This window comes from Strongylocentrotus purpuratus, unplaced genomic scaffold (assembly GCF_000002235.5).
Source record: "Strongylocentrotus purpuratus isolate Spur 01 unplaced genomic scaffold, Spur_5.0 spur5_contig_845, whole genome shotgun sequence".
Classification (NCBI taxonomy): domain Eukaryota; kingdom Metazoa; phylum Echinodermata; class Echinoidea; order Camarodonta; family Strongylocentrotidae; genus Strongylocentrotus; species Strongylocentrotus purpuratus.
In genome coordinates, this window is record NW_022145552.1 from 168,402 (window position 1) to 195,000 (window position 26,599).

The window sequence follows — 26,599 nt, forward strand, 5'->3', positions numbered from 1 at the left end:
TTTTTAGGTGTAACACATGCTGTAAAAACAGCTTAATTTTAATAATTTCACAGCAACCAACTTCTCTCTTTTAGGTGTAACACATGCTGTAAAAACAGCTTAATTTTAATAATTTCACAGCAACCAACAGAAAAGCAGGAATAAGAGTAAAGAAAAACGTTTTGCATCGAAAGTCATATTTCTAAATGAAATGTAGTCTTGACCGATGCTGAGCATGTAGAGGCCTATATTATCCATACGAAAGCACTAAATGAATCCCACTCAAACATTTAAATAAACTGATGAAGGTATATTTATGTTCACACCGTAAACTGTATCAGAAGATTAGATCTTCGTCATCGTCAGTAACACCTATGAACAACACATTTGAATAAAATAAGTTATTAATATAATTATACTGAAATATTATGTACAAGTAGCGTATATGATTAACAAACAATTGATAGTGATTTTTTATACAAGTGTCTCTAATCGGTTTACTTACTTGAATAAATAATTCGATAGCTTCTGCTGTTCATGCATTCTCAAAATTTTACGAGACTGCATTCAAATTCCGTACATATTGTCATTGGGCTATTATAATGTTTCATGCTTTTGTGTGGCCAAGATATGAAACTCTTATTTATGAGTATGGACAAGATTGCAAGTATTTGAGCAAACATGATAATAGCCTATCACTTCAAAGAGTTTATATCATGCATACAGACTTGTTACTAACAATGTCTGAAAATTTCGGTTCGTATCTCGTGGTTTACATGGTTCCATTAATTTAATATTGGAAATCTAAACAGAATATAAAAGGAGCATATCAATTAAAATTAAAACCTCAACAAGACATAACATGAACAAGATAAGAACGTATCATTTTCATCGTTCCTCTAAAACAACCCCGATAACTTCAGCATTAGCCTATATTCTAGAAAATATATGCTGCAATACGTAGAAATGTGACTTTCAAGCATTCTTCCTTTAAGATGAGTTCACATCGGCATAAGTTTATCTACAGCGGGGCAGCTAGTGCCGGTATATACACAGTGCTGGAGAGCGAGAGATTGTAAAAGTCCGAAATTAAATATTCTACCAGCAATATTTACAACGCAATTTTCTTAAATTTGTAGGCACACTTTGTGTAGTTGATCGAACCCCCCACTTTTATGACATCGAAAAACCTCGGCGTTTAAAAAAAATGACATATCTTATTGATTGATTGATTTTATTCGCCAAGCCTCAACATACAACAATATGTAAGAATAACAGATAAAAATTAAGTCAGCTTGAACAAACCCCATGAAAGCTTATTTCCAGTGGGGTCCCCGACATATACACAATAGACCAGTTCACGGTTAGCACATTACTGCAATGACCCCGAATATCCACAGATCTTAAAACCATGAAGAGGTCCCACTTTGTACATTTTGAAATAATCACTCCTACAGCGATGGAGGTGCTATAGAAATAGCCTTTGTTTCCCCTTTTCAAAGAATACTCCACCTGTGTATCATGGAGTGCACTGAATGTGCATGAATGTATAATGTTACATAACTTTCATGAGCACGAATCCAGTATTTCGTCTCCGTTATTTCAAAATTTGTTCTGCAATGACCTTTATCTGCTCAGCTCAGACTGCAACCGTGAACTGGCTTATTAATAAGTTAAAATCTTATTATTTACAAACAGATAAGAAAAAAAACTTATCAAAGATAATAATAACACAGAGCTCAGTGAATAAGCGCTGGTTGCCATTTATTCCACCCCCCCCCCCCCCTCAAAAAAAAAAATCTTCATCTGTCACATGATATAATACATATTCATTATCTCAAGACTTTTCTCAATATATTCATGACCTGGCCCAACCCAAAGACTATATGAATTAAACTTATCGACTACAAAATGTTTACCTAGAGTTTATGCGTATCCGTCCAAGAGAAGAATTTCATTAAAGATATCGGAATCTCAAAAGATTTTTATTTTTTATTTTGTTATACTTACCATTGGAACAATACTAGTTCACCTTTACAGTGGATGAATGTACATAATCTACGAAAGAGGGTTCTAAAATATCACATCACTCAGATCGAGCAGTCAACTCCAGCATCTTCATAATGATGGCAGTCGTGGTTGTCCCATCCGCCATTACTGCAATCAGTCAACCTGGATTCATTTCCCGAACAGCCGACACCATCGAGGTATATCGGGCCAGATCCTGTCCGTATGTTGCACCACTCCTGGCTACACCAACATTGCCTGAGTATCCAAGCTGTCGACAAACCACCCTCGCATCAGAGTCATCCCAACTGTCATCACAGACTGTCTCCCCCATTGTCCTTCATGGAAGCTGATCTCAACCCTGCCTTCATCTGAACTGTAACCGTCAACCAGCCGGAATAAGACCTCTATACAGTGCGTCCAAGAAAAAACGAAAACGAGAATTATCAATGTTTTATTATAAATAATCACAATTAATTTATAATAATAAATGACACATATCTGTAAATCTTAGATCCTCCTCTTTCATTTGATGCAACTCATATGTTGCATATTTCACGCATGAGTGATTAAAATGAATTTGAAGAGAGGAAACCAAAGAGTCATTGGCGGGACGAAATCTACATTTCAAAGAGAAAATCACATTTCCAGAAAGTTGAGTATCTGCCTTCCATATGACACTCAGTCAGGAAAAATGAGCTAGGAATAACAAAGTTCTGTTTGTTTAAAGTATTGATTGCATTTCCATAATTTTATTAAACGAATTCGTTTTCACTGGCTGCCTGCCGTAGCAACAAACGGAATTAACAAAAGACTTAACTCCGTTTCATTGACAATCAGCCGTAGTCGAAAGACATTATGCATGGCTGATTGTCAACGATAATTCTCGGTTTCGTTTTTTCTGGGACGCACTGTATAGTATGAGATTCTCCCAAAACAGTTACCCTATTTTACCCGTATGATTTCACCCCTCATTGCCAAAAAAAGGTCAAAAGCTCGACCGTATAGTCGTCGGGTAGCCCCGAGAGTCCCAAAACTAACCCCAAAGCCGGGTCGACTTCATGCCATGTACAATCTAAAATCTTTGCCAGTAGAAAGTTATGAGACTGAACATTACTTTAACACACACAAATAATATAAAAACAGACAAAATTTTCTTCGGTAAGGGATGTCTGATGCCTCCTAAAAACTTGTATCAATTTTTCTTTTTAGGTTCAAGGACCACATTTTGTCATGAGAAAAGTTGCGACTTTATTACAAAAACATAAGAATTGAAAAAATAAATAATGGTTTTCTGCCCCCCCCCCCCCCCCCCCCCCCCCCCCCAAAAAAAAAATGCTCTGGTTCTAGTTAGACAAAGTGTGCGATTAAAGATTAAGTGAGGTTCTGGTCATGCGATTGCATTGTGAAAGAAACGTGTGGAATCGATCAGAAAAGGTTAAGACAATTGAAGAGCCATGCTTTCATGGAACATAATTGTTATCTGATGTTCTTCTACACTTGCATAATGACAATGATAACGCTCACAAATTATTTTTCACCTATTCCCAGAACTCAACTTCTCTTTAAATCGAAAGAAGAAGTCCCCATGAAGATATTAGGAGCTCTCTGCATCAGTGATGGAGATATTTACACAAAATATTGGAATGATAAGTTCGCCTATACGTTGGAAAAATGTGCATGTATCTACGAACGGGGGTTCTTTGTATCTACAAGAAAAGGCACTGTAAATATCCTAAGTATGAGTGGTCGCAACCTACCTCCACAGTAAACCCCAGCATCTTCATAATGATGGCAGTCGTGGTTGTCCCATCCGCCATTACTGCAATCAGTCAACCTGGATTCATTTCCCGAACAGCCGACACCATCGAGGTATATCGGGCCAGATCCCTGTCCGTATGTTGCACCACTCCTGGCTACACCAACATTGCCTGAGTATCCAAGCTGTCGACAAACCACCCTCGCATCAGAGTCATCCCCAACTGTCATCACAGACTGTCCCCCATTGTCCTTCATGGAAGCTGATCTCAACCCTGCCTTCATCTGAACTGTAACCGTCAACCAGCCGGAATAAGACCTCTATACAGTGCGTCCAAGAAAAAACGAAAACGAGAATTATCAATGTTTATTATAACTTAATCACAATTAATTTAATAATAAATGACACATATCTGTAAATCTTAGATCCTCCTCTTTCATTTGATGCAACTCATATGTTGCATATTTCACGCATGAGTGATTAAAATGAATTTGAAGAGAGGAAACCAAAGAGTCATTTGGCGGACGAAATCTACATTTCAAAGAGAAATCACATTTCCAGAAAGTTGAGTATCTGCCCTTCCATATGACACCTCAGTCAGGAAAAATGAGCTAGGAATAACAAAGTTCTGTTTGTTTAAAGTATGATTGCATTTCCATAATTTTTATAAACGAATTCGTTTTCACTGGCTGCCTGCCGTAGCAACAAACGGAATTAACAAAAGACTTAACTCCGTTTCATTGACAATCAGCCGTAGTCGAAAGACATTATGCATGGCTGATTGTCAACGATAATTCGGTTTCGTTTTTTCTGGGACGCACTGTATAGTATGAGACTCTCCCAAAACAGTTACCCTATTTACCCGTATGATTTCACCCCTCATTGCCAAAAAAAGGTCAAAAGCTCGACCGTATAGTCGTCGGTTTAGCCCCGAGAGTCCCCAAAACTAACCCAAAGCCGGGTCGACTTCATGCCATGTACCTCAATCTAAAATCTTTGCCAGTAGAAAGTAATGAGACTGAACATTACTTTAACACACACAAATAATATAAAAACAGACAAAATTTTCTTCGGTAAGGGATGTCTGATGCCTCCTAAAAACTTGTATCAATTTTTCTTTTTAGGTTCAAGGACCACATTTTGTCATGAGAAAAGTTGCGACTTATTACAAAAACATAAGAATTGAAAAATAAATAATGGTTTTCTGCCCCCCCCCCTCCCCAAAAAAAAAAAAAAAAATGCTCTGCTTCTAGTTTAGACAAAGTGTGCGATTAAAGATTAAGTTGAGTTCTGGTCATGCGATTGCATTGTGAAAGAAACGGTGTGGAATCGATCAGAAAAGGTTAAGACATTTGAAGAGCCATGCTTTTCATGGAACATTAATTGTTATCTGATGTTCTTCTACACTTGCATAATGACAATGATAACGCTCACAAATTATTTTTACCTATTCCCAGAACTCAACTTCTCTTTAAATCGAAGAAGAAGTCCCCATGAAGATATTAGGAGCTCTCTGCATCAGTGATGAAGATATTTACACAAAATATTGGAATGATAAGTTCGCCTATACGTTGGAAAAATGTGCATGTATCTACGAACGGGGGTTCTTTGTATCTACAAGAAAAGGCACTGTAAATATCCTAAGTATGAGTGGTCGCAACCTACCTCCACAGTAAACCCCAGCATCTTCATAATGATGGCAGTCGTGGTTGTCCCATCCGCCATTACTGCAATCAGTCAACCTGGATTCATTTCCCGAACAGCCGACACCATCGAGGTATATCGGGCAGATCCTGTCCGTATGTTGCACCACTCCTGGCTACACCAACATTGCCTGAGTATCCAAGCTGTCGACAAACCACCCTCGCATCAGAGTCATCCCAACTGTCATCACAGACTGTCCCCCATTGTCCTTCATGGAAGCTGATCTCAACCCTGCCTTCATCTGAACTGTAACCGTCAACCAGCCGGAATAAGACCTCTATACAGTGCGTCCAAGAAAAAACGAAAACGAGAATTATCAATGTTTTATTATAACTTAATCACAATTAATTTATAATTAATAAATGACACATATCTGTAAATCTTAGATCCTCTTCTTTCATTTGATGCAACTCATATGTTGCATATTTCACGCATGAGTGATTAAAATGAATTTGAAGAGAGGAAACCAAAGAGTCATTTGGCGGACGAAATCTACATTTCAAAGAGAAAATCACATTTCCAGAAAGTTGAGTATCTGCCCTTCCATATGACACCTCAGTCAGGAAAAATGAGCTAGGAATAACAAAGTTCTGTTTGTTTAAAGTATTGATTGCATTTCCATAATTTTATTAAACGAATTCGTTTTCACTGGCTGCCTGCCGTAGCAACAAACGGAATTAACAAAAGACTTAACTCCGTTTCATTGACAATCAGCCGTAGTCGAAAGACATTATGCATGGCTGATTGTCAACGATAATTCTCGGTTTCGTTTTTTCTGGGACGCACTGAATAGTATGAGACTCTCCCAAAACAGTTACCCTATTTTACCTGTATGATTTCACCCCTCATTGCCAAAAAAAAGGTCAAAAGCTCGACCGTATAGTCGTCGGGTTAGCCCCGAGAGTCCCCAAAACTAACCCCAAAGCCGGGTCGACTTCATGCATGTACCTCAATCTAAAATCTTTGCCAGTAGAAAGTAATGAGACTGAACATTACTTAACACACACAAATAATATAAAAACAGACAAAATTTTCTTCGGTAAGGGATGTCTGATGCCTCCTAAAAACTTGTATCAATTTTTTTTAGGTTCAAGGACCACATTTTGTCATGAGAAAAGTTGCGACTTTATTACAAAAACATAAGAATTGAAAAATAAATAATGGTTTTCTGCCCCCCCCCCTCCCCCCCCCCCAAAAAAAATGCTCTGCTTCTAGTTTAGACAAAGTGTGCGATTAAAGATTAAGTTGAGTTCTGGTCATGCGATTGCATTGTGAAAGAAACGGTGTGGAATCGATCAGAAAAGGTTAAGACATTTGAAGAGCCATGCTTTTCATGGAACATTAATTGTTATCTGATGTTCTTCTACACTTGCATAATGACAATGATAACGCTCACAAATTATTTTTTACCTATTCCCAGAACTCAACTTCTCTTTAAATCGAAGAAGAAGTCCCCATGAAGATATTAGGAGCTCTCTGCATCAGTGATGAAGATATTTACACAAAATATTGGAATGATAAGTTCGCCTATACGTTGGAAAAATGTGCATGTATCTACGAACGGGGGTTCTTTGTATCTACAAGAAAAGGCACTGTAAATATCCTAAGTATGAGTGGTCGCAACCTACCTCCACAGTAAACCCAGCATCTTCATAATGATGGCAGTCGTGGTTGTCCCATCCGCCATTACTGCAATCAGTCAACCTGGATTCATTTCCCGAACAGCCGACACCATCGAGGTATATCGGGCCAGATCCCTGTCCGTATGTTGCACCACTCCTGGCTACACCAACATTGCCTGAGTATCCAAGCTGTCGACAAACCACCCTCGCATCAGAGTCATCCCAACTGTCATCACAGACTGTCCCCCATTGTCCTTCATGGAAGCTGATCTCAACCCTGCCTTCATCTGAACTGTAACCGTCAACCAGCCGGAATAAGACCTCTATACAGTGCGTCCAAGAAAAAACGAAAACGAGAATTATCAATGTTTTATTATAACTTAATCACAATTAATTTATAATTAATAAATGACACATATCTGTAAATCTTAGATCCTCTTCTTTCATTTGATGCAACTCATATGTTGCATATTTCACGCATGAGTGATTAAAATGAATTTGAAGAGAGGAAACCAAAGAGTCATTTGGCGGACGAAATCTACATTTCAAAGAGAAAATCACATTTCCAGAAAGTTGAGTATCTGCCCTTCCATATGACACCTCAGTCAGGAAAAATGAGCTAGGAATAACAAAGTTCTGTTTGTTTAAAGTATTGATTGCATTTCCATAATTTTATTAAACGAATTCGTTTTCACTGGCTGCCTGCCGTAGCAACAAACGGAATTAACAAAAGACTTAACTCCGTTTCATTGACAATCAGCCGTAGTCGAAAGACATTATGCATGGCTGATTGTCAACGATAATTCTCGGTTTCGTTTTTTCTGGGACGCACTGAATAGTATGAGACTCTCCCAAAACAGTTACCCTATTTTACCTGTATGATTTCACCCCTCATTGCCAAAAAAAAGGTCAAAAGCTCGACCGTATAGTCGTCGGGTTAGCCCCGAGAGTCCCCAAAACTAACCCCAAAGCCGGGTCGACTTCATGCCATGTACCTCAATCTAAAATCTTTGCCAGTAGAAAGTAATGAGACTGAACATTACTTTAACACACACAAATAATATAAAAACAGACAAAATTTTCTTCGGTAAGGGATGTCTGATGCCTCCTAAAAACTTGTATCAATTTTTCTTTTTAGGTTCAAGGACCACATTTTGTCATGAGAAAAGTTGCGACTTTATTACAAAAACATAAGAATTGAAAAATAAATAATGGTTTTCTGCCCCCCCCCCCCCCCCCCCCCCCCCCCCCCAAAAAAAAAATGCTCTGCTTCTAGTTTAGACAAAGTGTGCGATTAAAGATTAAGTTGAGTTCTGGTCATGCGATTGCATTGTGAAAGAAACGGTGTGGAATCGATCAGAAAAGGTTAAGACATTTGAAGAGCCATGCTTTTCATGGAACATTAATTGTTATCTGATGTTCTTCTACACTTGCATAATGACAATGATAACGCTCACAAATTATTTTTCACCTATTCCCAGAACTCAACTTCTCTTTAAATCGAAGAAGAAGTCCCCATGAAGATATTAGGAGCTCTCTGCATCAGTGTTGAAGATATTTACACAAAATATTGGAATGATAAGTTCGCCTATACGTTGGAAAAATGTGCATGTATCTACGAACGGGGGTTCTTTGTATCTACAAGAAAAGGCACTGTAAATATCCTAAGTATGAGTTGTCGCAACCTACCTCCACAGTAAACTCCAGCATCTTCGTAATGATGGCAGTCGTGGTTGTCCCATCCGCCATTACTGCAATCAGTCAACCTGGATTCATTTCCCGAACAGCCGACACCATCGAGGTATATCGGGCCAGATCCCTGTCCGTATGTTGCACCACTCCTGGCTACACCAACATCGCCTGAGTATCCAAGCTGTCGACAAACTACCATCGCATCAGAGTCATCCCAACTGTAATCACAGACTGTCCCCCATTGGCCTTCATGGAAGATCTCAACCCTGCCTTCATCTGAGCTGTAACCGTCAACCAGCCGTATTCCTCCCTCAATTTCATCTTTCATAATAAATAGAACGAAGGAATAAGACGTCTAGTATAAGACTGTCCCAAAATAGTCACCCATTTTACCCGTAAGGATGTTGCGTTACGATAGTCGCTATAAAGAGTGACGTGTTTTTCGGGAGCTCCCTTTTTCGCACGCCTAGCTACGTGGCAGAAAGAAAAATCATCAGGGGGGAGGGTAAGAGGACAATTTTTTTTTTTCGTCTCGAAATTTGAAAATTTGACATTCTGTTCCGTTGTGGGGGGGGGGGGGGGGGTAAGGTCACCTTTTGTAGGTCAGCCATTGGCATAATTGTTTAATTTTTTAAAATTTTATTTTATAAAAAAAAATTTAAAAAAAAACTAAAAAAACTAAAAGGGGGGGTTTAAACCCACCCCCCCTGCATACGCGCCTGCTCGTACTACATCTCATCATCTCATTACCCCACTTGAGAAGAAGGGGAATGACTTAGAAGTCCGCAATTTGACTCATGAAACCCGTCTGCAGATGGCAGAGTTAGCTGAAAATAAACTGGAACGTTTTTCTCGGAGAAACAACTTTAGATTGTCGGAGTACCTTATTGCCCCAATCAGAATGCTATGGATGTCGCAAAAGATCATCTCAAATGATATTTCGGTACGGAAAACCCACAAATTGAACGTGCCCATCGAGACGGCCCCCAAAATAATGAAGGATTTGCCACGTCATCTTTTGGTAAAAATGCTGTCTTTATAAGACAATAGATTTGTCGTTTTCCAGCAGAGAAAAAATCTAGAAAGTTAGAAAATATACGTCATAGACGATATTGACAAATAAGGATAGAGAAGAGAAGAAGAAATGACTGAAGGAAGTCAATACTGCGTTTCTTTCCGGAACGCGTTATCATTTCTTTGCCGGAAAATGGCGTGAAGGGCGTGGCACATTATAGCACCATTCTACCCAGCCACTACCAGCGCTGAAGGGCGACACCTCCCTAGGGGAACTGTCGCTGATACTCGCGTCGACGCAGCTAGTTCCTGTGGCAACGGAAACGCCCACGCCCCGCCCCCAACCATAGATCGAGATGGCGTAAATGAAGTTTTCTTACGAGTAGTTGTGGAAGGATGTGAGGTGGCGTCTTGTGTTGCAGTTGATTCTGAAGAATAAATAAGATATAAAACACCTGATGATACTATCTGAGGGCAAAATACATTTATCTTATTAACCAAACTTTAACAATTATTACTGGACAAATCATCACATACTATTGAAGTCCTAGATTTTGACGTCTAAGCGGCTGCAGAGAACATTATTATGATGCTACATGTTGTAGCAAAGTGAAATTGAAAAAGAGAAAGAGAGAGAGAGACATGGAGAGACGGCAAGAAAACATTGGAGAGAGAGAGAAGGGAAGTAAGAAAACATGCAAAATAGAAATCGAGAGAGAAAGAAAAGACGAAGAAAGAGAGAGAGAGAGAGAGAGGGAGAGAGAGAGAGACACACAGAGAGTGAGGGATAATGAATAAAATGAGAAAATTGTAAATAGAAAGGTTGAGCATGGTGAGAGAGAGAGAGAAAAGAGAGAAAAGAGATAGAGAGAGAGAGGAGAGAGAGAGAGAGAGAGAGAGAGAGGGAGAGAAAGAGAGAAAGAGAGAGAGAGAGAGAGAGAGAGAGAGAGAGAGAGCGAGATGGTGTAAATGAAGTTTTCTTACGAGTAGTTGTGGTAGGATGTGAGGTGGCGGAATCCGTCGTGGACATCGTTGTGGCGTCTTGTGTTGTAGTTGATTCTAAAGAATAAATAAGATATAAAACACCTGATGATACTATCTAAGGGCAAAATACATTTATTTTGTTATTAACCAAACTTTTACAATTATTACTGGACAAATCACCACATACTATTGAAGTCCTAGCTTTTGACGTCTGAGCGGCTGCAGAGAGGAAGATGTTGCTTCACGTTGTAGCAAAATAAAAGTGAAAGAAAGAGAGAGAGAGAGAGAGAGAGAGAGAGAGAGACGGTGAGATGAAATTGGGGAGAGAGAGAGAGAGAGAGAGAGATGAAATTGGAGAGAGAAAAAGAGAGAGAAGGGACGTGAGAAACAATATACAATATAAATCGAGAGAGAAAGAAAATGTGAAGAGAAAGAGAGAGCGCGAGAGAGAGAGAGAGAGAGAGAGAGAGAGAGAGAGACGGTGAGATGAAATTGGAGAGAGAGAAAGAGAGAGAAGGGATGTGAGAAACAATATACAATATAAATCGAGAGAGAAAGAAAAGGTGAAGAGAAAGAGAGAGGGCGCGAGAAAGAGAGAGAGAGAAAGAAAGAGAAGGGACATGAGAAACAATATACAATATAAATCGAGAGAGAAAGAAAATGTGAAGAGAAAGAGAGAGCGCGAGAGAGAGAGAGAGAGAGAGAGAGAGAGAGAGAGACGGTGAGATGAAATTGGAGAGAGAGAAAGAGAGAGAAGGGATGTGAGAAACAATATACAATATAAATCGAGAGAGAAAGAAAAGGGGAAGAGAAAGAGAGAGCGCGCGCGCGAGAGAGAGAGAGAGAGAGAGAGAAAGAGAGAGATAGAGAGAGAGAGAGAGAGAGATTAAATTTTCTTACCAATAGTTGTGGAAGGATGTGAGGTTGCGGATTCCGTGGTGGCCGTCGTTGTGGTGTCTTGTGTTGTAGTTGATTCTGAAGAAAAATAAGATATACACACCTAAAGATACAATCTGAAGGCAAACAAAAAATTAAATTCATATTTACCCAACTTTAACAAAAATCTTACTGGACAAATCATCACATCATATTCAATTTCTAGCTTTTGACGCCTGAGCGGCTGCCGAGAACATTATTATTATGATGCTACACGTTGTAGCAAAGTGAAATTGAAATAGAGAAAGAAAGAGAAAGAGGCATGGAGAGACGTCAAGAAAACATTGGAGAGAGAGAAGGGAAGTAAGAAAATATGCGAAATAGAAATCGAGAGATAAAGAAAAGGCGAAGAGAGAGAGAGAGAGAGAGAGCGAGATGGTGTAAATGAAGTTTTCTAATACGAGTAGTTGTGGTAGGATGTGAGGTGGCGGAGTCCGTCGTGGACATCGTTGTGGCGTCTTGTGTTGTAGTTGATTCTGAAGAATAAATAAGATATAAAACACCTAATGATACTATCTGAGGGCAAAATACATTTATTTTCTTATTAACCAAACTTTAACAATTATTACTGGACAAATCATCACATACTATTGAAGTCCTAGATTTTGACGTCTAAGCGGCTGCAGAGAACATTATTATGATGCTACATGTTGTAGCAAAGTGAAATTGAAAAAGAGAAAGAGAGAGAGAGAGAGAGGCATGGAGAGACGGCAAGAAACATTGGAGAGAGAGAGAAGGGAAGTAAGAAAACATGCAAAATAGAAATCGAGAGAGAAAGAAAAGGTGAAGAGAGAGAGAGAGAGGGAGAGAGAGACACACACACAGAGGGTGAGGGATAATGACTAAAATGAGAAAATTGTAAATAGAAAGGTTGAAAATGGTGAGAGAGAGAGAAAAAAGAGAAGAGAGATAGAGAGAGAGGAGAGAGAGAGAGAGGGGGAGAGAAAGAGAGAAAGAGAAAGAGAGAGAGAGAGAGGGAGAGAGAGAGAGAGAGCGAGATGGTGTAAATGAAGTTTTCTTAATACGAGTAGTTGTCGAAGGATGTGAGGTGGCGGAGTCCGTCGTGGACATCGTTGTGGCGTCTTGTGTTGTAGTTGATTCTAAAGAATAAATAAGATATAAAACACCTGATGATACTATCTGAGGGCGAAATACATTTATTTTGTTATTAACCAAACTTTTACAATTATTACTGGACAAATCACCACATACTATTGAAGTCCTAGCTTTTGACGCCTGAGCGGCTGCCGAAAACATTATTATGATGCTACACGTTGTAGCATAGTGAAATTGAAATAGAGAAAGAGAGAGAGAGAGGGGTATGGAGAGGCGGCAAGAAAACATTGGAGAGAGAGAAGGGAAGTAAGAAAACATGCAAAATAGAAATCGAGAGAGAAAGAAAAGGCGAAGAGAGAGAGAGAGAGAGACAGACAGAAAGAGAGACACACAGAGAGTGAGGGATAATGACTAAAATGAGAAAATTGTAAATAGAAAGGTTGAACATGGGTGAGAGAGAGAAAGAAAAAGGAGAAGAGAGATAGAGAGAGAGAGAAAGAGACAGACAGAGAGAGAGAGAGAGAGACAGAGAGACACAGAGAGTGAGAGAGAGAGAAGGGAAGTAAGAAAACATGCAAAATAGAAATCGAGAGAGAAAGAAAAGGCGAAGAGAGACAGAGAGACACACAGAGAGTGAGGGATAATGACTAAAATGAGAAAATTGTAAATAGAAAGGTTGAACATGGGTGAGAGAGAGAAAGAAAAAGGAGAAGAGATAGAGAGAGAGAGAAAGAGACAGACAGAAAGAGAGACAGAGAGACAGAGAGAGAGAGAGAGAGAGAGACGGTGAGATGAAATTGGAAGAGAGAGAGAGAGAGAAGGGACGTGAGAAACAATATACAATAGAAATCGAGAGAGAAAGAAAAGGCGAAGAGAGACAGAGAGAGAGAGACAGAGAGACACACAGAGAGTGAGGGATAATGACTAAAATGAGAAAATTGTAAATAGAAAGGTTGAACATGGGTGAGAGAGAGAAAGAAAAAGGAGAAGAGATAGAGAGAGAGAGAAAGAGACAGACAGAAAGAGAGACAGAGAGACAGAGAGAGAGAGAGAGAGAGAGAGACGGTGAGATGAAATTGGAAGAGAGAATGAGAGAGAAGGGACATGAGAAACAATATACAATATAAATCATGAGAGAAAGAAAAGGTAAAGAGAAATAGAGAGGGGGCGAGAGAGAGAGAGAGAGAGAAAGAGAGAGAAGGGACATGAGAAACAATATAAATATAAATCGAGAGAAAAAAAAGGTGAAGAGAAAGAGAGAGCGCGCGCGAGAGGAAGAGAGAGAGAGAGAGATTAAATTTTCTTACGAGTAGTTGTGGTAGGATGTGAGGTGGCGGAGTTCGTGGTGGACATCGTTGTGGTGTCTTGTGTTGTAGTTGATTCTGAAGAATAAATAAGATATAAAACACCTGATGATACTATCTGAGGGCAAAATACATTTATTTTCTATATTAACCAAACTTTAACAATTATTACTGGACAAATCACCACATACTATTGAAGTCCTAGATTTTGACGTCTAAGCGGCTACAGAGAACATTATTATGATGCAACATGTTGTAGGAAAGTGAAATTGAAATAGAGAAAGAAAGAGAGAGAGAGAGAGGCATGGAGAGACGGCAAGAAAACATTGGAGAGAGAGAAGGGAAGTAAGAAAACATCCAAAATAGAAATCGAGAGAGATAGAGAGGGAGAGAGAGGAGAGAGAGCGAGAGGGAGAGACACAGAGAGACACACAGAGAGTGAGGGTTAATGACTTAAATGAGAAAATTGTAAATAGAAAGGTTGAACATGGTGAGAGAGTTCGAAAAAAGAGAAGAGAGATAGAGAGAGGAGAGAGAGAGAGATGGAGATAGAGAGAGAGAGAGAGAGAGATGGAGATAGAGAGAGAGAGAGAGAGAGAGAGAGAGAGAGAGCGAGATGGTGTAAATGAAGTTTTCTTACGAGTAGTTGTGGTAGGATGTGAGGTGGCGGAATCCGTCGTGGACATCGTTGTGGTGTCTTGTGTTGTAGTTGATTCTGAAGAAAAATAAGATATACACACCTAAAGATACAATCTGAAGGCAAACAAAAAATTAAATTCATATTTACCCAACTTTAACAAAAATCTTACTGGACAAATCATCACATCATATTCAATTTCTAGCTTTTGACGCCTGAGCGGCTGCCGAGAACATTATTATTATGATGCTACACGTTGTAGCAAAGTGAAATTGAAATAGAGAAAGAAAGAGAAAGAGGCATGGAGAGACGTCAAGAAAACATTGGAGAGAGAGAAGGGAAGTAAGAAAATATGCAAAATAGAAATCGAGAGATAAAGAAAAGGCGAAGAGAGAGAGAGAGAGAGAGAGCGAGATGGTGTAAATGAAGTTTTCTAATACGAGTAGTTGTGGTAGGATGTGAGGTGGCGGAGTCCGTCGTGGACATCGTTGTGGCGTCTTGTGTTGTAGTTGATTCTGAAGAATAAATAAGATATAAAACACCTAATGATACTATCTGAGGGCAAAATACATTTATTTTCTTATTAACCAAACTTTAACAATTATTACTGGACAAATCATCACATACTATTGAAGTCCTAGATTTTGACGTCTAAGCGGCTGCAGAGAACATTATTATGATGCTACATGTTGTAGCAAAGTGAAATTGAAAAAGAGAAAGAGAGAGAGAGAGAGAGGCATGGAGAGACGGCAAGAAACATTGGAGAGAGAGAGAAGGGAAGTAAGAAAACATGCAAAATAGAAATCGAGAGAGAAAGAAAAGGTGAAGAGAGAGAGAGAGAGGGAGAGAGAGACACACACACAGAGGGTGAGGGATAATGACTAAAATGAGAAAATTGTAAATAGAAAGGTTGAAAATGGTGAGAGAGAGAGAAAAAAGAGAAGAGAGATAGAGAGAGAGGAGAGAGAGAGAGAGGGGGAGAGAAAGAGAGAAAGAGAAAGAGAGAGAGAGAGAGAGAGAGAGAGAGAGAGAGAGAGAGAGCGAGATGGTGTAAATGAAGTTTTCTTACGAGTAGTTGTCGAAGGATGTGAGGTGGCGGAGTCCGTCGTGGACATCGTTGTGGCGTCTTGTGTTGTAGTTGATTCTAAAGAATAAATAAGATATAAAACACCTGATGATACTATCTGAGGGCGAAATACATTTATTTTGTTATTAACCAAACTTTTACAATTATTACTGGACAAATCACCACATACTATTGAAGTCCTAGCTTTTGACGCCTGAGCGGCTGCCGAAAACATTATTATGATGCTACACGTTGTAGCATAGTGAAATTGAAATAGAGAAAGAGAGAGAGAGAGGGTATGGAGAGGCGGCAAGAAAACATTGGAGAGAGAGAAGGGAAGTAAGAAAACATGCAAAATAGAAATCGAGAGAGAAAGAAAAGGCGAAGAGAGAGAGAGAGAGAGAGAGAGAGAGAGACAGAAAGAGAGACACACAGAGAGTGAGGGATAATGACTAAAATGAGAAAATTGTAAATAGAAAGGTTGAACATGGGTGAGAGAGAGAAAGAAAAAGGAGAAGAGAGATAGAGAGAGAGAGAGAAAGAGACAGACACAGAGAGAGAGAGACAGAGAGACACAGAGAGTGAGAGAGAGAGAAGGGAAGTAAGAAAACATGCAAAATAGAAATCGAGAGAGAAAGAAAAGGCGAAGAGAGACAGAGAGAGAGAGACAGAGAGACACACAGAGAGTGAGGGATAATGACTAAAATGAGAAAATTGTAAATAGAAAGGTTGAACATGGGTGAGAGAGAGAAAGAAAAAGGAGAAGAGATAGAGAGAGAGAGAAAGAGACAGACAGAAAGAGAGACAGAGAGACAGAGAGAGAGAGAGAGAGAGACGGTGAGATGAAATTGGAAGAGAGAATGAGAGAGAAGGGACATGAGAAACAATATACAATATAAATCATGAGAGAAAGAAAAGGTAAAGAGAAATAGAGAGGGGGCGAGAGAGAGAGAGAGAGAGAAAGAGAGAGAAGGGACATGAGAAACAATATAAATATAAATCGAGAGAAAAAAAAGGTGAAGAGAAAGAGAGAGCGCGCGCGAGAGGAAGAGAGAGAGAGAGAGATTAAATTTTCTTACGAGTAGTTGTGGTAGGATGTGAGGTGGCGGAGTTCGTGGTGGACATCGTTGTGGTGTCTTGTGTTGTAGTTGATTCTGAAGAATAAATAAGATATAAAACACCTGGGGCGGTATTCTGAACCCTGTGTTATCTCTAATATTGTTGTATCTTTGAAGATAAGATAAAGTTGGTATTCTGAACATTGTTGTAACTTTTGTGTTATCTTTTGTTGTATCTTTTCTCTCATCTTATTGGCCGCGCCTGCGCTCATACTTTGGTGCGCTTGTAATTGTGCGTATTATTAATAAAGTGGCATTTAATTCTCATTTGCATATGCGCACGGGAGATAATATGTCGAGATAATTGGTATTCTGAAAGTTGTTGTATCTTTTATCTTATCTTATCTTGCATGGTATTTACAACAATATTTACAACAGGTAGGGGGTTGTTGTATCTTTCGTGGTGATATAATGGCGGCAATATTTTTTGCCCAGAACCAACTTCGTGCCAATAGACGAGTTAGAAGAAGATTGTGTGTTGACCGGAAACATCACAGATGAGAACTTTCTAAGATATTACATGCTAGGATAGGACTATTTTAATGCTCTTATCTTAACCAATATAGTGAAAACGTGATTTGTCTTCATGATCCACATTCAACAGCGCATAATGATGACGCGCGTAATAAGTGCTCAAATAACTAAGAGAGAGAGGCATGGAGAGACGGCAAGAAAACATTGGAGAGAGAGAAGGGAAGTAAGAAAACATCCAAAATAGAAATCGAGAGAGATAGAGAGGGAGAGAGAGGAGAGAGAGCGAGAGGGAGAGACACAGAGAGACACACAGAGAGTGAGGGTTAATGACTTAAATGAGAAAATTGCAAATAGAAAGGTTGAACATGGTGAGAGAGTTCGAAAAAAGAGAAGAGAGATAGAGAGAGGAGAGAGAGAGAGATGGAGATAGAGAGAGAGAGAGAGAGAGAGAGAGAGAGAGAGCGAGATGGTGTAAATGAAGTTTTCTTACGAGTAGTTGTGGTAGGATGTGAGGTGGCGGAATCCGTCGTGGACATCGTTGTGGCGTCTTGTGTTGTAGTTGATTCTGCAGAATAAATAAGATATAAAACACCTGATGATACTATCTGAGGGCAAAATACATTTATTTTCTTATTAACCAAACTTTAACAATTATTAATGGACAAATCACCACATACTATTGAAGTCCTAGCTTTTGACGTCTGAGCGGCTGCAGAGAGGAAGATGTTGCTTCACGTTGTAGCGAAGTAAAAGTGAAATAGAGAGAGAGAGAGAAAAAAAGAGAGAGAGAGAGAGTTGGAGAGACGGTGAGATGAAATTGGAGAGAGAGAGAGAGAGAGAGAGAGAGAGAGAGGGGACATGAGAAACAATATACAATATAAATCGAGAGAGAAAGAAAAGGGGAAGAGAAAGAGAGAGAGAGAGCGCGCGCGCGCGAGAGAGAGAGAGAGAGAGAGAGAGAGAGAGAGAGAGATTAAGTTTTCTTACGAGTAGTTGTGGTAGGATATGAGGTGGCGGATTCCGTGGTGGTGTCTTGTGTTGTAGTTGATTCTGAAGAAAAATAAGATATGAACACCTGAAGATACAATCTGAAGGCAAACACAAAATTAAATTCACATTTACCCAACTTTAACAAAGTTCTTACTGGACAAATCATCACATGATATTCAATTTCTAGCTTTTGACGCCTGAGCGGCTGCCGAAAACATTATTATGATGCTACATGTTGTAGCAAAATGAAATTGAAATAGAGAAAGAGAGAGAGAGAGGGGCATGGAGAGACGGCAAGAAAACATTGGAGAGAAATCGAGAGAGAAAGAAAAGGCGAAGAGAGAGAGAGAGAGAGACAGACAGAGAGACACACAGAGAGTGAGGGATAATGAATAAAATGAGAAAATTGTAAATAGAAAGGTTGAGCATGGTGAGAGAGAGAAAGAAAAAGGAGAAGAGAGATAGAGAGAGAGAAAGAGACAGACAGAGAGAGAGAGACAGAGAGACACAGAGAGTGAGGGATAATGACTTAAATGAGAAAATTGTAAATAGAAAGGTTGAGCATGGTGAGAGAGAGAAAGAAAAAGGAGAAGAGAGATAGAGAGAGAGAAAGAGACAGACAGAGAGAGAGACAGAGAGACACCGAGAGTGAGGGTTAATGACTTAAATGAGAAAATTGTAAATAGAAAGGTTGAGCATGGTGAGAGAGAGAGAAAAAGGAGAAGAGAGATAGAGGGAGAGAGTGGAGGGAGAGAGAGAGAGAGAGAGAGAGAGAGAGAGAGAGGGAAAGAGTGAGAGAGAGAGAGAGAGAGAGCGAGATGGTGTAAATGAAGTTTTCTTACGAGTAGTTGTGGTAGGATGTGATGTGGCGGAGTTCGTCGTGGACATCGTTGTGGGGTCTTGTGTTGTAGTTGATTCTGAAGAATAAATAAGATATAAAACACCTGATGATACTATCTGAGGGCAAAATACATTTATTTTCTTATTAACCAAACTTTAACAATTATTACTGGACAAATCACCACATACTATTAAAGTCCTAGCTTTTGACGTCTGAGCGGCTGCAGAGAGGAAGATGTTGCTTCACGTTGTAGCAAAGTAAAAGTGAAATAGAGAGAGAGAGAGAGAGAGAGAGAGAGAGATTAAGTTTTCTTACGAGTAGTTGTGGTAGGTTGTGAGGTGGCGGATTCCGTGGTGGTGTCTTGTGTTGTAGTTGATTCTGAAAAAAAATAAGATATGCACACCTGAAGATACAATCTGAAGGCAAACAAAAAATTAAATTCATATTTACCCAACAAATCATCACATCATATTCAATTTCTAGCTTTTGACGCCTGAGCGGCTGCCGAAAACATTATTATGATGCTACATGTTGTAGCAAAATGAAATTGAAATAGAGAAAGAGAGAGAGGGGGGCATGGAGAGACGGCAAGAAAACATTGGAGAGAGAGAAGGGATGTAAGAAAACAAACAAAATAGAAATCGAGAGAGAAAGAAAAGGCGAAGAGAGAGAGAGAGACAGTGAGACAGAGAGACACACAGAGAGTGAGGGATAATGAATAAAATGAGAAAATTGTAAATAGAAATGTTGAGCATGGATGAGAGAGAGAAAGAAAAAGGAGAAGAGAGATAGAGAGAAAGAAAGAGACAGAAAGAGAGAGAGACAGAGAGACACAGAGAGTGAGGGTTAATGACTCAAATGAGAAAATTGTAAATAGAAAGGTTGAGCATGGTGAGAGAGAGAGAAAAAAGAGAAGAGAGATAGAGAGATAGGAGAGAGAGAGAGAGGGAGAGAGAGAGAGAGAAGCATGGAGAGACGGCAAGATAACATTGGAGAGAGAGAAGGGAAGTAAGAAAACATGCAAAATAGAAATCGAGAGAAAAAGAAAAGGCGAAGAGAGAGAGAGAGAGACAGAAAGAGAGATAGAGAGAGAGAGACAGAGAGACACAGAGAGAGTGAGGGTTAATGACTTAAATGAGAAAATTGTAAATAGAAAGGTTGAGCATGGTGACAGAGAGAGAGAAAAAGGAGAAGAGAGATAGAAAGATAGGAGAGAGAGAGAGAGAGGGAAAGAGAGAGAGAGAGAGAGAGAGAGAGAGAGAGAGAGAGAGAGCGAGATGGTGTAAATGAAGTTTTCTCACGAGTAGTTGTGGTAGGATGTGATGTGGCGGAGTTCGTCGTGGACATCGTTGTTGCGTCTTGTGTTGTAGTTGATTCTGAAGAATAAATAAGATATAAAACACCTGATGATACTATCTGAGGGCAAAATACATTTATTTTCTTATTAACCAAACTTTAACAATTATTACTGGACAAATCACCTCATACTATTGAAGTCCTAGCTTTTGACGTCTGAGCGGCTGCAGAGAGGAAGATGTTGCTTCTCGTTGTAGCAAAGTAAAAGTGAAATAGAGAGAGAGAGAGAGAGAAAAAGAGAGATAGAGAGAGTTGGAGAGACGGTGAGATGAAATTGGAGAGAGAGAGAGAGAGAGAGAGGGGACATGAGAAACAATATACAATATAAATCGAGAGAGAAAGAAAAGGGGAAGAGAGAGAGAGAGAGAGCGCGCGCGCGCGCGAGAGAGAGAGAGAGATAGAGAGATTAAGTTTTCTTACGAGTAGTTGTGGTAGGATGTGAGGTGGCGGATTCAGTGGTGGTGTCTTGTGTTGTAGTTGATTCTGAAGAAAAATAAGATATGCACGCCTGAAGATACAATCTGAAGGCAAACAAAAATTTAAATTCATATTTACCCAACTATAACAAAAATCTTACTGGACAAATCATCACATGATATACTATTTCTAGCTTTTGACGCCTGAGCGGCTGCAAAGTGAAAATTGAAATAGAGAAAGAGAGAGAGAGAGAAGCATGGAGAGACGGCAAGATAACATTGGAGAGAGAGAAGGGAAGTAAGAAAACATGCAAAATAGAAATCGATAGAAAAAGAAAAGGCGAAGAGAGAGAGAGGGAGTGAGAGAGTAAGGGTTAATGACTAAAATGAGAAAATTGTAAACGGAAATGTTGAGCATGGTGAGAGAGAGAGAGAGAGACAGAGACAGAGGGGGAGATAGAGAGAGAGAGAGAGAGAGAGATGGAGAGAGATATGGTGTAAATGTAGTTTTCTTACGAGTAGTTGTGGTAGGATGTGAGGTGGCGGATTCCGTCGTGGACATCGTTGTGGCGTCTTGTGTAGTAGTTGATTCTGAAAAAGAAATGTGATATAAACACCTGATGATACTATCTGGGGGCAAAATACGTTTATTTTCATTTTTGCCAAACGTTAACAAATCTAACTGTACAAATCATCACATGATATTCAGTTCCTAGCTTGTGACGCCTGAGTCGAGTGGCTGCCGAGAAGAATATGATGCTACACTTTGTAGCAAAGTGAAATTATAATAGAGAAAGAGAGAGAGAGAGAGAGAGAGAGAGTCTGAGAGAGTGAGGGTTAATGACTAAAATGAGAAAATTATTAACGGAAAGGTTGAGCATGGTGATAGAGAGAGAGAAAATAGAGAAGAGAGAGAGAGAAAGAGAGAGAGAGAGAGACAGAGAGAGTGTGTGTGAGAGAGAGGGTTAATGACTAAAATTAGAAAATTGTAAACGGAAAGTTTGAGCACGGTAAGAGAGAGAGAAAAAAAATAAAAGAGAGAAGAGAGAGAGAGAGAGAGAGAGAGAATGAGCGTTAATGACTTTAATAAGAAAATTGTACACGTAAAGGGTGAGTATGGTGAGAGAGAGAGAAAAAAGAGAGAGAGAGAGAAAAGAGAGAAGAGAAGAGACAGATAGAGAGAGAGAGAGAGAAAGACAGATTAAGAGAGAAAGAGTGTGTGTGTGAGAGTCTGATAGAGTGAGGGTTAATGACTAAAATTAGAAAATTGTAAACGGAAAGTTTGAGCATGGTAAGAGAGAGAGAAAAAAAAATAAAAGAGAGAAGAGAGAGAGAGAGAGAGAGAGAGAGAGAGAGAGAGAATGAGCGTTAATGACTTAAATAAGAAAATTGTACACGTAAAGGGTGAGTATGGTGAGAGAGAGAAAAAAGAGAGAGAGAAAAGAGAGAAGAGAGAGAGACAGAGAGAGAGAAAGAGAGAGATATGGTGTAAATGAAGTTTTCTTACGAGTAGTTGTGGTTGGATGTGAGGTAGTGGATTCCGTGGTGGACATCGTTGTGGTGTCTTGTGTTGTAGTCGATTCTGGAGAATAAATAAGATATGAACACCTGATAAAACTTTCGAGAGGCAAAATACATTTATTTTTCACTTTTGCCAAAGTAACGTTACCAAATCTTACTGTACAAATGATCACACGTTATTCAATTCCAAGCTTGTGACGCCTCAGTGGCTGCCGAGAACAATATGATGCTTCACGTTGTAGCAAAGTAAAATAAAAATAGCAATCGAAAGAGAGAGAAAAGGCGAAGAGAGATATAGATGGAGAGAAAGAGGGAGAGAGAGAGAGAGAGAGAGAGTAAGAGAGAAAGAGTGTGTGTGTGAGAGTCTGATAGAGTGAGGGTTAATGACTAAAATGAGAAAATTGTAAACGGAAAGGTTGAGCATGGTGTGAGAGAGAGAGAGAGAGAGAGAGAAAGAGAAAATAAATAAAAGAGGGAAGAGGGAGAGAGAGAGAGAGAGAGAGAGTAAGAGAGAAAGAGTGTGTGTGTGAGAGTCTGATAGAGTAAGGGTTAATGACTAAAATGAGAAAATTGTAAACGGAAATGTTGAGCATGGTGAGAGAGAGAGAGAGAGACAGAGACAGAGGGGGAGATAGAGAGAGAGAGAGAGAGAGAGATGGAGAGAGATATGGTGTAAATGTAGTTTTCTTACGAGTAGTTGTGGTAGGATGTGAGGTGGCGGATTCCGTCGTGGACATCGTTGTGGCGTCTTGTGTAGTAGTTGATTCTGAAAAAGAAATGTGATATAAACACCTGATGATACTATCTGGGGGCAAAATACGTTTATTTTCATTTTTGCCAAACGTTAACAAATCTAACTGTACAAATCATCACATGATATTCAGTTCCTAGCTTGTGACGCCTGAGTCGAGTGGCTGCCGAGAAGAATATGATGCTACACTTTGTAGCAAAGTGAAATTATAATAGAGAAAGAGAGAGAGAGAGAGAGAGAGAGTCTGAGAGAGTGAGGGTTAATGACTAAAATGAGAAAATTATTAACGGAAAGGTTGAGCATGGTGATAGAGAGAGAGAAAATAGAGAAGAGAGAGAGAGAAAGAGAGAGAGAGAGAGACAGAGAGAGTGTGTGTGAGAGAGAGGGTTAATGACTAAAATTAGAAAATTGTAAACGGAAAGTTTGAGCACGGTAAGAGAGAGAGAAAAAAAATAAAAGAGAGAAGAGAGAGAGAGAGAGAGAGAGAGAGAATGAGCGTTAATGACTTTAATAAGAAAATTGTACACGTAAAGGGTGAGTATGGTGAGAGAGAGAGAAAAAAGAGAGAGAGAGAAAAGAGAGAAGAGAAGAGACAGATAGAGAGAGAGAGAGAGAAAGACAGATTAAGAGAGAAAGAGTGTGTGTGTGAGAGTCTGATAGAGTGAGGGTTAATGACTAAAATTAGAAAATTGTAAACGGAAAGTTTGAGCATGGTAAGAGAGAGAGAAAAAAAAATAAAAGAGAGAAGAGAGAGAGAGAGAGAGAGAGAGAGAGAGAGAGAGAATGAGCGTTAATGACTTAAATAAGAAAATTGTACACGTAAAGGGTGAGTATGGTGAGAGAGAGAAAAAAGAGAGAGAGAAAAGAGAGAAGAGAGAGAGACAGAGAGAGAAAGAGAGAGATATGGTGTAAATGAAGTTTTCTTACGAGTAGTTGTGGTTGGATGTGAGGTAGTGGATTCCGTGGTGGACATCGTTGTGGTGTCTTGTGTTGTAGTCGATTCTGGAGAATAAATAAGATATGAACACCTGATAAAACTTTCGAGAGGCAAAATACATTTATTTTTCACTTTTGCCAAAGTAACGTTACCAAATCTTACTGTACAAATGATCACACGTTATTCAATTCCAAGCTTGTGACGCCTCAGTGGCTGCCGAGAACAATATGATGCTTCACGTTGTAGCAAAGTAAAATAAAAATAGCAATCGAAAGAGAGAGAAAAGGCGAAGAGAGATATAGATGGAGAGAAAGAGGGAGAGAGAGAGAGAGAGAGAGAGTAAGAGAGAAAGAGTGTGTGTGTGAGAGTCTGATAGAGTGAGGGTTAATGACTAAAATGAGAAAATTGTAAACGGAAAGGTTGAGCATGGTGTGAGAGAGAGAGAGAGAGAGAGAAAGAGAAAATAAATAAAAGAGGGAAGAGGGAGAGAGATAAAGATATAAAGAGATGGTGTAAAATAAAATTTTCTTACGAGTAGTTGTGGTAGGATGTGAGGTGGTGGATTCCGTGGTGGACATCGTTGTGGCGTCTTGTGTTGTAGTCGATTCTGAAAAAGAAATAAGATATAATTATACACCCGATGATACTATCTGAGGGCATATATATTTATTTTTATATTAACCATTTTTTAACAAATCTTACTGTACAAAATATCATCACATAATATTCAATCCCTAGCTTATGACGCCTGAGTGGCTGCCGAGAACGATATAATGCTACACGTTGTAGCAAATTGATATTAAAATAGAGAAAGAGAGAGTCATGGAGAGACAGCAAGATAAAATACGAGAGAGAGAAGGAAAATAAGAAAACATGCAAAATAGAAATCTAGAGAGAAAGAAAGGGCGAAGAGCGAGAGAGAGAGAGAGAGAGAGGGAGTGAGAGAGTAAGGGTTAATGACTAAAATGAGAAAATTGTAAACGGAAATGTTGAGCATGGTGAGAGAGAGAGAGAGAGAGAGAGAGAGAGAGAGAGAGAGAGACAGACAGAGGGGGAGATAGAGAGAGAGAGAGAGAGAGATGGAGAGAGATATGGTGTAAATGTAGTTTTCTTACGAGTAGTTGTGGTAGGATGTGAGGTGGCGGATTCCGTCGTGGACATCGTTGTGGCGTCTTGTGTAGTAGTTGATTCTGAAAAAAAAATGTGATATAAACACCTGATGATACTATCTGGGGGCATAATACGTTTATTTTCATTTTTGCCAAACGTTAACAAATCTAACTGTACAAATCATCACATGATATTCAGTTCCTAGCTTGTGACGCCTGAGTCGAGTGGCTGCCGAGAAGAATATGATGCTACACTTTGTAGCAAAGTGAAATTATAATAGAGAAAGAGAGAGAGAGAAGGGACAGACAGCAAGATAAAATTGGAGAGAGAGAAGGGAAGTAAGAAAACATTTAAAATAGAAATCGAGAGAGAAAGAAAAGGCGAAGAGAGATAGATAGATAGAGAGATAGATATATAGAGAGAAAGAGAGAGAGAGAGAGAGTCTGAGAGAGAGAGAGAGAGAGAGAGAGAGTCTGAGAGAGTGAGGGTTAATGACTGAAATGAGAAAATTATTAACGGAAAGGTTGAGCATGGTGATAGAGAGAGAGAAAATAGAGAAGAGAGAGAGAGAGAAGAGAGAGAGAGAGAGAGAGAGAGAGAGAGAGTGTGTGTGTGAGAGAGAGGGTTAATGACTAAAATTAGAAAGTTGTAAACGGAAAGTTTGAGCATGGTAAGAGAGAGAGAAAAAAAATAAAAGAGAGAAGAGAGAGAGAGAGAGAGAGAATGAGCATTAATGACTTAAATAAGAAAATTGTACACGTAAAGGGTGAGTATGGTGAGAGAGAGAGAGAGAAAAAAAAGAGAGAGAGAAAAGAGAGAAGAGAAGAGACAGAGAGAGAGAGAGAGAGAGAAAGAGAGAGATATGGTGTAAATGAAGTTTTCTTACGAGTAGTTGTGGTTGGATGTGAGGTGGTGGATTCCGTGGTGGACATCGTTGTGGTGTCTTGTGTTGTAGTCGATTCTGGAGAATAAATAAGATATGAACACCTGATAATACTATCCAGGGGCAAATTACATTTATTTTTCAATTTTGCCAAAGTAACGTTACCAAATCTTACTGTACAAATCATCACATGTTATTCAATTCCAAGCTTGTGACGCCTCAGTGGCTGCCGAGAACAATATGATGCTTCACGTTGTAGCAAAGTAAAATTAAAATAGCAATCGAAAGAGAGAGAAAAGGCGAAGAGAGATATAGATGGAGAGAAAGAGGGAGAGAGAGAGAGAGAGAGAGAGAGAGAGTAAGAGAGAAAGAGTGTGTGTGTGAGAGTCTGGTAGAGTGAGGGTTAATGACTAAAATGAGAAAATTGTAAACGGAAAGGTTG

General features: G+C 39.4%; 3 protein-coding genes across 3 annotated transcripts in view; all 3 read right to left on the bottom strand.

Moving 5' to 3' along the window:
* Positions 1 to 2,229: 2,229 nt before the first annotated feature.
* Positions 2,230 to 12,144, bottom strand: LOC115926423 (deleted in malignant brain tumors 1 protein-like). The gene is given in 11 exon segments (XM_030991128.1): positions 2,230 to 2,393; positions 3,747 to 3,963; positions 3,965 to 4,065; positions 5,411 to 5,525; positions 5,557 to 5,724; positions 7,078 to 7,394; positions 8,761 to 9,084; positions 10,158 to 10,205; positions 10,762 to 10,836; positions 11,662 to 11,736; positions 12,099 to 12,144. Coding segments are annotated over 11 exon segments (1,650 nt in total).
* Positions 12,145 to 12,715: 571 nt separating this feature from the next.
* Positions 12,716 to 23,213, bottom strand: LOC115926430 (histidine-rich glycoprotein-like). Its single transcript, XM_030991134.1, has 15 exons — positions 23,168 to 23,213; positions 22,463 to 22,537; positions 21,472 to 21,546; positions 20,960 to 21,022; positions 20,485 to 20,599; positions 19,499 to 19,561; positions 19,185 to 19,259; positions 18,340 to 18,402; positions 17,843 to 17,917; positions 16,840 to 16,914; positions 15,764 to 15,838; positions 15,135 to 15,209; positions 14,698 to 14,772; positions 14,061 to 14,135; positions 12,716 to 12,797 (listed from the first exon to the last, which is right to left on the bottom strand). The coding sequence occupies exons 1-15, from the start codon at positions 23,211 to 23,213 to the stop codon at positions 12,716 to 12,718; spliced, it is 1,107 nt and encodes a 368-aa protein (XP_030846994.1).
* Positions 23,214 to 24,125: 912 nt separating this feature from the next.
* The window catches only part of LOC115926725 (histidine-rich glycoprotein-like), a 3,418-nt gene continuing 944 nt past the window's right edge, over positions 24,126 to 26,599 (bottom strand). Inside the window, exons 2-5 of the mRNA XM_030991933.1 lie at positions 26,161 to 26,235; positions 25,280 to 25,354; positions 24,697 to 24,771; positions 24,126 to 24,229 (exon numbers count right to left, since the gene is read on the bottom strand). Coding sequence (XP_030847793.1) covers positions 24,151 to 24,229; positions 24,697 to 24,771; positions 25,280 to 25,354; positions 26,161 to 26,235 — 304 coding nt within the window. The 3' untranslated portion in view covers positions 24,126 to 24,150. The remainder of the gene's footprint in view (positions 24,230 to 24,696; positions 24,772 to 25,279; positions 25,355 to 26,160; positions 26,236 to 26,599) is intronic.

Excerpts from the sequence above, each read along its gene's own strand:
- LOC115926430 (XM_030991134.1), bottom strand. The coding sequence starts at position 23,213 with ATGTCCACGACGGAATCCGCCACCTCACATCCTACCACAACTACTC. Across the intron at positions 17,918-18,339 it reads ATATCCTACCACAACTACTC|AATCAACTACAACACAAGAC; the intron begins GTAAGAAAACTT and ends TTTATTCTGCAG. Across the intron at positions 15,210-15,763 it reads ACATCCTTCGACAACTACTC|AATCAACTACAACACAAGAC; the intron begins GTAAGAAAACTT and ends TTTATTCTTCAG.